The sequence below is a fragment of the Xenopus tropicalis genome, chromosome 2 (assembly GCF_000004195.4).
Source record: "Xenopus tropicalis strain Nigerian chromosome 2, UCB_Xtro_10.0, whole genome shotgun sequence".
Classification (NCBI taxonomy): Eukaryota; Metazoa; Chordata; class Amphibia; order Anura; family Pipidae; genus Xenopus; species Xenopus tropicalis.
In genome coordinates, this window is record NC_030678.2 from 6,405,151 (window position 1) to 6,416,667 (window position 11,517).

General features: G+C 49.0%; 1 protein-coding gene across 1 annotated transcript in view; it reads left to right on the forward strand.

Moving 5' to 3' along the window:
- Positions 1 to 10,946, forward strand: part of tex55 (testis expressed 55) — a 34,024-nt gene extending 23,078 nt beyond the window's left edge. Inside the window, exons 4-6 of the mRNA XM_004912274.4 lie at positions 2,944 to 3,081; positions 6,690 to 6,752; positions 10,235 to 10,946. Of these exons, the coding sequence (XP_004912331.1) occupies positions 2,944 to 3,081; positions 6,690 to 6,752; positions 10,235 to 10,270 (237 nt within the window). The 3' untranslated portion in view covers positions 10,271 to 10,946. The remainder of the gene's footprint in view (positions 1 to 2,943; positions 3,082 to 6,689; positions 6,753 to 10,234) is intronic.
- Positions 10,947 to 11,517: the final 571 nt, after the last annotated feature.

Below are 11,517 nucleotides of genomic sequence, written 5' to 3' on the forward strand. Positions count from 1 at the left end.
GATTGAATACGCTGGGGCAACTGTACAGAGAGATACAACTATGGCACATAGGGATTCACCTGTACTAAGCACAATTCAGCAGGAACAGCCCCCTAAGTTTGCTCATAGCCTGTACAGAGAGATACCATAAAACTATGGCACATAGGGATTCCCCTGTACTAAGCACAATTCAGCAGGAACAGCCCCCTAAGTTTGCTCATAGCCTGTACAGAGAGATACCATAAAACTATGGCACATAGGGATTCCCCTGTACTAAGCACAATTCAGCAGGAACAGCCCCCTAGGTTTGCTCATAGCCTGTACAGAGAGATACCATAAAACTATGGCACATAGGGATTCCCCTGTACTAAGCACAATTCAGCAGGAACAGCCCCCTAAGTTTGCTCATAGCCTGTACAGAGAGATACCATAAAACTATGGCACATAGGGATTCCCCTGTACTAAGCACAATTCAGCAGGAACAGCCCCCTAGGTTTGCTCATAGCCTGTACAGAGAGATACCATAAAACTATGGCACATAGGGATTCCCCTGTACTAAGCACAATTCAGCAGGAACAGCCCCCTAAGTTTGCTCATAGCCTGTACAGAGAGATACCATAAAACTATGGCACATAGGGATTCCCCTGTACTAAGCACAATTCAGCAGGAACAGCCCCCTAAGTTTGCTCATAGCCTGTACAGAGAGATACCATAAAACTATGGCACATAGGGATTCCCCTGTACTAAGCACAATTCAGCAGGAACAGCCCCCTAAGTTTGCTCATAGCCTGTACAGAGAGATACCATAACACTATGGCACATAGGGATTCCCCTGTACTAAGCACAATTCAGCAGGAACAGCCCCCTAAGTTTGCTCATAGCCTGTACAGAGAGATACCATAACACTATGGCACATAGGGATTCCCCTGTACTAAGCACAATTCAGCAGGAACAGCCCCCTAAGTTTGCTCATAGCCTGTACAGAGAGATACCATAAAACTATGGCACATAGGGATTCCCCTGTACTAAGCACAATTCAGCAGGAACAGCCCCCTAAGTTTGCTCATAGCCTGTACAGAGAGATACCATAACACTATGGCACATAGGGATTCCCCTGTACTAAGCACAATTCAGCAGGAACAGCCCCCTAAGTTTGCTCATAGCCTGTACAGAGAGATACCATAACACTATGGCACATAGGGATTCCCCTGTACTAAGCACAATTCAGCAGGAACAGCCCCCTAAGTTTGCTCATAGCCTGTACAGAGAGATAGCAATTATTCATTTCACTTTGGGCAGATTTCTGTGCTACATTGGCCGGGACCCTCATTAGATCAGGGGCATTTGATGCCACTACAAATCCACAATAGACCTTTGAATGGAGCGATGGACCCTTCATCCCTTTGATGAGGAATGATGGGATATACCGGGAGCGCGCCCCAGAGCAACCAACCCATAATGCCCTGTAATCCCCACAGACAATCTCATTGCAACAAAAACAGACAAGGGCCTATTTGGCCTTTAAATAACTAACGCATCACTGAGTAATGAGGGAGCGACTTTATTCCTAACCAATCCCAGGGAACTCGCCGTGTGTGCTAGCAATCTATTATAGAAGAGCATCAGTATTGATTGAAAGTGACACTAAAGCCCATAGTGCAGCCTGACGCAGCACCTTGTCCCAGCGACGCCGCCCCCCTTCCCCCTTACTCAGCCATTTTCTGCCGCCTCTATTGATTGGCCCTGAGCGGGGATCAATAACTAATAATAATATCTGCTTATTTACATAACAGGAACCAGTGCCTCTCTGGCCTCTGTGCTACGGATTAGTGTCCTTCCTATAGTGCCGCCATATTCTGCAGCAACAGAGCTTGCAATCTAATTGCCCTATCACATTCCTGCCCAGTTGTGGTTCCCCCGTGCCTTGTATATGGCAGATAGCAATACAGCCCTTATTGGGGGCAGAACAGTCCTATTGGGTTTATTTAATGGTTAAATGATTCCTTTTTCTCTGTAATAATAAAACAGTACCTGTACTTGATCCCAACTAAGATATAATTACCCCTTATTGGGGCAGAACAGCCCTATTGGGTTTATTTCATGGTTAAATGATTCCCTTTTCTCTGTAATAATAAAACAGTACCTGTACTTGATCCCAACTAAGATATAATTACCCCTTATTGGGCAGAACAGTCCTATTGGGTTTATTTAATGGTTAAATGATTCCCTTTTCTCTGTAATAATAAAACAGTACCTGTACTTGATCCCAACTAAGATATAATTACCCCTTATTGGGGCAGAACAGCCCTATTGGGTTTATTTCATGGTTAAATGATTCCCTTTTCTCTGTAATAATAAAACAGTACCTGTACTTGATCCCAACTAAGATATAATTACCCCTTATTGGGGCAGAACAGCCCTATTGGGTTTATTTAATGGTTAAATGATTCCCTTTTCTCTGTAATAATAAAACAGTACCTGTACTTGATCCCAACTAAGATATAATTACCCCTTATTGGGGCAGAACAGCCCTATTGGGTTTATTTAATGGTTAAATGATTCCCTTTTCTCTGTAATAATAAAACAGTACCTGTACTTGATCCCAACTAAGATATAATTACCCCTTATTGGGGGCAGAACAGCCCTATTGGGTTTATTTCATGGTTAAATGATTCCCTTTTCTCTGTAATAATAAAACAGTATCTGTACTTGATCCCAACTAAGATATAATTACCCCTTATTGGGGCAGAACAGCCCTATTGGGTTTATTTAATGGTTAAATGATTCCCTTTTCTCTGTAATAATAAAACAGTACCTGTACTTGATCCCAACTAAGATATAATTACCCCTTATTGGGGCAGAACAGCCCTATTGGGTTTATTTCATGGTTAAATGATTCCTTTTTACCAACACTCCTGCCTTTGCTCTGCCCTCACTCCTTATCCAATAACATATTTATTACAGGGGGCCAATAAGAAGGTGCTAATCACGGAGGTGTCACAGTCAGCCCGCCCCCCACAGCTGGCGCTGCCCGTATACGAAGACCCATTTGAACGTTCTTTGAAATACATGGAGAAGCACAACATCCTACAGATATTCCAGGTGAGGGGGAGAATGTTCATATTTACATGTATAACTCATTGGTCTCTTATATTCACTATAGACTGACACTGTAACAGCACACCCTAGTGGCGCACTCCCAGATTGCACTATGGCAGCTCCCACTCATACTTCATACAATATGGCTGCTTCCAGCTATACGTATAATTATGAATATATAATGAATAAAGTACCCCCTATTGTAACATATAGGGATATTATAAGCCCCTGAGGGGTTCCTTATAATATATAGTGAATAAAGTGCCCCCTATTGTAACATATAGGGATATTATAAGCCCCTGAGGGGTTCCTTATAATATATAGTGAATAAAGTGCCCCCTATTGTAACATATAGGGATATTATAAGCCCCTGAGGGGTTCCTTATAATATATAGTGAATAAAGTGCCCCCTATTGTAACATATAGGGATATTATAAGCCCCCGAGGAGTTCCTTATAATATATAGCGAATAAAGTACCCCCTATTGTAACATATAGGGATATTATAAGCCCCCGAGGGGTTCCTTATAATATATAGTGAATAAAGTGCCCCCTATTGTAACATATAGGGATATTATAAGCCCCCGAGGAGTTCCTTATAATATATAGTGAATAAAGTGCCCCCTATTGTAACATATAGGGATATTATAAGCCCCCGAGGAGTTTCATGACCATATAAAGGGTATATACAGGTCCAAGGTGGCTTCTAATATCCTCATATTTTACAACAGGGGGGACTTTATTTATTATAATATACAACTTTCAGTGAGTCGTGTAACAGAAATGACATCACTAAGCTCCGATTATAACTGATGACATCACTAAGCACCGTTTATAAGGATATAATTTACAGTTTGGTCCCTTAGGGCAGGGGTCTCAAACTCGCGGCCCGCGGGCCTTTTGCGGCCCTCGGTACAATATTTTGTGGCCCGCACCAACACCGAATGAATGGATCACGATTTTTATTGCGATTCAAGGGATAATGCAAGGCACGGCGGGCGGGAGCTGCTGATTGCGGAAATGACATTATGCCATCACAACAGTTATTATGGGAAGACGTAAGGAGCTAATTGTGCACACAGAACGTCTTCCCATAATAACTGTTATGATGGCATAACGTCATTTCCGCAATCAGCAGCTCCCGACTTTTTTTTGTGAAATCCCTTATGCGGCCCAGCCTCATCCTGACTTTGCCTCCTGCGGCCCCCAGGTAAATTGAGTTTGAGCCCCCTGCCTTAGGGAAATGATCCAACTGTATATTACATAAAATAAATATTGAGTTCTAATATATTGAGTTCTAATCCTTCTGTATGTTTTGTATGTTTATGTAGCACAGAGAGGCTATTGGGACACAAGTGGAGGCTATTGGGACACAGGGGAGGCTATTGGGGCACAAGGGGAGGCTGTTGGGGCACAAGGGGAGGCTATTGGGGCACGAGGGGAGGCTATTGGGGCACGAGGAGAGGCTATTGGGGCACGAGGGGAGGCTATTGGGGCACGAGGGGAGGCTATTGGGGCACAAGGGGAGGCTATTGGGGCACGAGGAGAGGCTATTGGGGCACGAGGGGAGGCTATTGGGGCACGAGGGGAGGCTATTGGGGCACGAGGGGAGGCTATTGGGACACAAGGGGGCTATTGGGACACAAGGGGGGCTATTGGGGCACAAGGGGAGGCTATTGGGACACAAGGGGAGGCTATTGGGGCACAAGGGGGCTATTGGGACACAAGGGGGCTATTGGGGCACAAGGGGAGGCTATTGGGACACAAGGGGAGGCTATTGGGGCACAAGGGGGCTATTGGGACACAAGGGGGCTATTGGGGCACAAGGGGAGGCTATTGGGACACAAGGGGAGGCTATTGGGGCACAAGGGGAGGCTATTGGGGCACGAGGAGAGGCTATTGGGGCACGAGGGTGGCTATTGGGGCACGAGGGGAGGCTATTGGGGCAGGAGGGTGGCTATTGGGGCACGAGGGGAGGCTATTGGGGCACGAGGGGAGGCTATTTGGACACGAGGGGAAGCTATTGGGGCACGAGGGGAGGCTATTGGGGCACGAGGGGAGGCTATTGGGGCACGAGGAGAGGCTATTGGGGCACGAGGGTGGCTATTGGGGCACGAGGGTGGCTATTGGGGCACGAGGGTGGCTATTGGGGCACGAGGGTGGCTATTGGGGCACGAGGGTGGCTATTGGGGCACGAGGGGAGGCTATTGGGGCACGAGGGGAGGCTATTGGGACACAAGGGGGCTATTGGGGCACGAGGGGAGGCTATTGGGGCACGAGGGGAGGCTATTGGGGCACGAGGGGGAGGCTATTGGGACACGAGGGGAGGCTATTGGGGCACGAGGGGAGGCTATTGGGGCACGAGGGGAGGCTATTGGGGCACGAGGGTGGCTATTGGGGCACGAGGGTGGCTATTGGGGCACGAGGGTGGCTATTGGGGCACGAGGGGAGGCTATTGGGGCACGAGGGGAGGCTATTGGGGCACGAGGAGAGGCTATTGGGGCACAAGGGGAGGCTATTGGGGCACAAGGGGAGGCTATTGGGGCACGAGGAGAGGCTATTGGGGCACGAGGGTGGCTATTGGGGCACGAGGAGAGGCTATTGGGGCACGAGGAGAGGCTATTGGGGCACGAGGGGTGGCTATTGGGGCACGAGGGGAGGCTATTGGGGCACGAGGAGAGGCTATTGGGGCACGAGGGGAGGCTATTGGGGCACGAGGGGGGGCTATTGGGGCACGAGGGTAGCTATTGGGGCACAAGGGGAGGCTATTGGGGCACAAGGGGGGGCTATTGGGGCACAAGGGGAGGCTATTGGGGCACAAGGGGGGGCTATTGGGGCACGAGGGTGGCTATTGGGGCACGAGGGGAGGCTATTGGGGCACGAGGAGAGACTATTGGGGCACGAGGGTGGCTATTGGGGCACAAGGGGAGGCTATTGGGGTACAAGGGGGCTATTGGGGCACGAGGGTGGCTATTGGGGCACAAGGGGAGGCTATTGGGGCACGAGGAGAGGCTATTGGGGCACAAGGGGAGGCTATTGGGGCACGAGGGTGGCTATTGGGGCACAAGGGGAGGCTATTGGGGCACAAGGGGAGGCTATTGGGGCACGAGGGTGGCTATTGGGGCACGAGGGTGGCTATTGGGGCACAAGGGGAGGCTATTGGGGCACGAGGAGAGGCTATTGGGGCACGAGGGGAGGCTATTGGGGGCACGAGGGTGGCTATTGGGGCACAAGGGGAGGCTATTGGGGCACAAGGGGAGGCTATTGGGGCACGAGGGTGGCTATTGGGGCACAAGGGGAGGCTATTGGGGCACAAGGGGAGGCTATTGGGGCACAAGGGGAGGCTATTGGCGCTCAATCCGGGGCTTAGTTATGGGACAACTTGCATCAATGTTTCACATAAGTTCAGAATGGCAACAATATTTCTCCCAGCCCAAATCTAAATGCATAGAGTTTGTGGCGCAACGCTGCCTCCCTGTGGGATGAATATGTTATTACACTGTTTACACTGGGCACAGAGCCGTAATGGGAATACAAAGGGTTTGGGCTCAGTGACGGTGTTGGTAAAACCAAAAACCTTTTGCAGAAACTTGTATTTTTTTTCTTTATTAGGAAATTACAGAAAACTTGGTTTATGAGAAGCCGGAAGAGCCGCTAGAGTTCATGCTTGAGAAGGTAGGTGCTGCCATAGAGTTCCCCAGCCAGTCCAACGGGCATTGAAGTACCAGCTCTGTGGGTTCTGCAGTTCTAGGTTAGGGGTACATCATGGCAGATGGGGTGTCCCAACCAGCCGGCTGCTCTGGGCACTGTGCCCCTTATAGAGATACAATGGCCGCCTTGTGCAAGGGCAGCCAATCACTACTCAGCTAGCGCTTCCCAGATGCACCACGCGCCAGGTAAGGGGAGGCGGCACCCAGTCATTCAGAATTGTTATAGTTTAGCAACAGGAGCTGCCATGCTGCCCAGCAGTTTTGACTTTACTTGTCCTTTAAACCAATTTTGTAAAACATTGAAACATTTACAAAGCCCCTTGCAGAAAAGGGTTAAATTAACCCCTCGCTTTACAGCAGTGAAACCCCTTGCAGCACCCAGAGGTTCTGGCGCAGTCGGCCTCATATCCATATTCCTCCTTCCGCTCCTGCATTAATTAATCACATTCTGTCCAATAATAACTCAGCGCCACCGCCATTAGCAGCGCCTGAGGGAGGATTCTGATTGGCTGATCTATTTTTAAAACATTATAATATTGCTTTAGAGGTATTAGATTTACCTGCCTCATCTATTTTTTAAAAGATATTTGTCCTTGATGGAACCTCTGATAGATCAGTTACATTGTAATATATTAGCCTGTGCCTGCAGTACCCTTTACTCTTACCCCCCAGCAGCCCCTGCCCCAGTGAGCTTACAATCTAAGGTCCCTATCACATTCCCATCAACCCCTGCCCCAGTGAGCTTACAATCTAAGGTCCCTATCCCATTCCCATCAGTCCCTGCCCCAGTGAGCTTACAATCTAAGGTCCCTATCCCATTCCCATCAGTCCCTGCCCCAGTGAGCTTACAATCTAAGGTCCCTATCCCATTCCCATCAGTCCCTGCCCCAGTGAGCTTACAATCTAAGGTCCCTATCCCATTCCCATCAGTCCCTGCCCCAGTGAGCTTACAATCTAAGGTCCCTATCCCATTCCCATCAGTCCCTGCCCCAGTGAGCTTACAATCTAAGGTCCCTATCCCATTCCCATCAGTCCCTGCCCCAGTGAGCTTACAATCTAAGGTCCCTATCCCATTCCCATCAGCCCCTGCCCCAGTGAGCTTACAATCTAAGGTCCCTATCACATTCCCATCAGTCCCTGCCCCAGTGAGCTTACAATCTAAGGTCCCTATCCCATTCCCATCAGTCCCTGCCCCAGTGAGCTTACAATCTAAGGTCCCTATCCCATTCCCATCAGTCCCTGCCCCAGTGAGCTTACAATCTAAGGCACCTATCCCATTCCCATCAGTCCCTGCCCCAGTGAGCTTACAATCTAAGGCCCCTATCCCATTCCCATCAGTCCCTGCCCCAGTGAGCTTACAATCTAAGGTCCCTATCCCATTCCCATCAGTCCCTGCCCCAGTGAGCTTACAATCTAAGGTCCCTATCCCATTCCCATCAGTCCTGCCCCAGTGAGCTTACAATCTAAGGTCCCTATCCCATTCCCATCAGTCCCTGCCCCAGTGAGCTTACAGTCTAAGGTCCCTATCCCATTCCCATCAGTCCCTGCCCCCAGTGAGCTTACAATCTAAGGTCCCTATCCCATTCCCATCAGTCCCTGCCCCAGTGAGCTTACAATCTAAGGTCCCTATCCCATTCCCATCAGTCCCTGCCCCAGTGAGCTTACAATCTAAGGTCCCTATCCCATTCCCATCAGTCCCTGCCCCAGTGAGCTTACAATCTAAGGTCCCTATCCCAATTCCATCAGCCCCTGCCCCAGTGAGCTTACAATCTAAGGCACCTATCCCATTCCCATCAGTCCCTGCCCCAGTGAGCTTACAATCTAAGGCCCCTATCCCATTCCCATCAGCCCCTGCCCCAGTGAGCTTACAATCTAAGGTCCCTATCCCATTCCCATCAGTCCCTGCCCCAGTGAGCTTACAATCTAAGGTCCCTATCACATTCCCATCAGCCCCTGCCCCAGTGAGCTTACAATCTAAGGTCCCTATCCCATTCCCATCAGTCCCTGCCCCAGGGAGTGATGCCGCGGCAGAGGAATACACTGAGTTTCGGATATGTATTACCCATCACATTTACTTTTTAATCTCGCAGTGTTTCTGCAGATCACTCGGAACGTCTCGGTGGCAAAATATTGCTTTTCTGTTTCTTGCAGTAAAGGCAATAAGTGGCTTAATAAGCTCGTCCCTTGGTCCTGTCCCCCCCCCCCCCCCAGCCATATTGGTATTTACATTAGGGGCACGGGTAGTACATTAGCGGTACAGCTCATTAGACATGACAAGGGAGAGGCCTCATTTATTGTGGGGGAGCGCAGAAAGGCGAGGCGTCCGACAGCTATTAATATGGCCGTGGTGCTAGGCAGGAATATCGACTGCTTCTGCTTAGTAATAAACAGGCCGGGGGCTCAGTTATAGACAAGAAAATTGCTCGGATTTGAACTGCGGGGGGGGGGGGCAGTCATCCTGTCAGAGCCTGAACCCCGCCCCATTCCCCTTCCTGTTATTTCATTTTTTTAGTGATCTTGCTGGCATGTCTGGGGTTAATATAGTGCTCTGAATCCATTATCTGCAGTGACCTTCAATACTAAATGTTTACCTCAAGGGTGAGCCACAACTTTAAATAAAAAAGCAGCTAAAAACAGTGCATTTTACACTAATACTGCCGGGTTACTGGGCCCCCATTGCGCTACACGTATCAGCCTGAGCGGCTCATTGCCCCCATCCCCCCCCCCCCACACACACCGCTGCCAGCGCCTCGTTAGGCAGGTCTGGGAACTATTAGTGGCATTCGCCAATTTATTAGCCGGCCCTTCTGCCTGTCACTGGATCCTGTCAGTAACAATATAAATGGCTGCCAGTGAGACGTAAGGGGCGGGGTTACTGTATGTAACAGCACCGCCCAGTATTCTGGGATCCACCCCTGTCTCCTCATTGCACTCACCCACGTGAGAATTATTGTGCCCACGTATACTTATACAGATAGATAGATAGATATACAGATAGATAGATAGATAGATATACAGATAGATAGATAGATAGATAGATATACAGATAGATAGATAGATAGATAGATAGATATACAGATAGATAGATGATAGATAGATATACAGATAGATAGATGATAGATAGATAGATAGATATACAGATAGATAGATGATAGATAGATAGATAGATATACAGATAGATAAATGATAGATAGATAGATAAATAGATAGATATTGTAGATAGGAAGACAATAGATAGATAGATAGATAGATAGATAGACAGATAGATGGATAGATGATAGATAGATAGATGATAGATAGATAGATAGATAGACAGATAGACGGATAGATGATAGATGATAGATGGATAGATGATAGATAGATATGGGTACAGAACCCATTGTGCATTTCTGTGATATGAAACCCTGTAGCTGCCGGTATTATAACTTCTATTGTTTCCCCCAATAGGTGCAGTCCATGATCTCCAGCCGGAAGGAACAATAATACATCCCCCCGGCCTCTACCATTTGTCTACCCCCCCCCTCTTCCATTCGCCCCCCCCCCCCCATTCGCCACTGGAACCCCCTTCTGGCCTACATGTCTCCTTCCCAGTGATGCCTGTATGTTCCCGGCTCTCCTGTGTGCCCTGCAGGGGGCGATATGTGCAGGAATGGTTAGTGGGTTGCAGAGGGGCCACATGTACCTGTTGGGATCTGCTGACTCCAAAGGGGTTAAAATGAACTCCCTGCGCGTATATATGAGCTGCTGGGAGTTACAGACACATACCCGGTGCCTTGGGAAGGGTGGGGTTTATATATTGTTATTTGGTGCCCAGAAATGGGGTGTCCTATGCACAGTGTGGGGTTACAGACAGGGGGAATGTGGGGTTACATGGGGCAGATAGGCCATTGGAGGGGACATATGCACTGATATTTGGGGGTTCCAGTTGATAAATGCCTTAGTCACAAATGCACTTTACTGTATGTGCTCATCTGGTTGGTCAGAACCCACTGACCTATTGCTTCCTGTATTGGGGGCGTGGCCTATATCCATGTACCCTGAGTGCAGATACCCCCAACTTTACCCCCCCACAATTCGGGCCCACGGAAACATCTGTTATATGCACTGGGATCAGCAATAAAGTCTCCCCATCTGGGCCCAGAAGGGTTAAACAGTGTTACCCAATTGTGTGTGTGAAAGTGTGTCCCCCCCAAACTGGGGCCTCATTGCTATTATGTGCTTTATGGGCAGCCATTTTGTGCTTCTGCATCCCAGCATTTACTGCCCCCCAGCTACCCCTACCCCCAAATCATGGAGTCTCCCCATCTGTAAGATTCCCAGCTACCCCTACCCCCCAAATCATGGAGTCTCCCCATCTGTTGGATTCCCAGCTACCCCTACCCCCCAAATCATGGAGTCTCCCCATCTGTAAGATTCCCAGTTACCCCTACCCCCCAAATCATGGAGTCTCCCCATCTGTAGGATTCCCAGTTACCCCTACCCCCCAAATCATGGAGTCTCCCCATCTGTAAGATTCCCAGTTACCCCTACCCCCCAAATCATGGAGTCTCCCCATCTGTTGGATTCCCAGTTACCCCTACCCCCCAAATCATGGAGTCTCCCCATCTGTAAGATTCCCAGCTACCCCTACCCCCCAAATCATGGAGTCTCCCCATCTGTTGGATTCCCAGTTACCCCTACCCCCCAAATCATGGAGTCTCCCCATCTGTAAGATTCCCAGCTACCCCTAC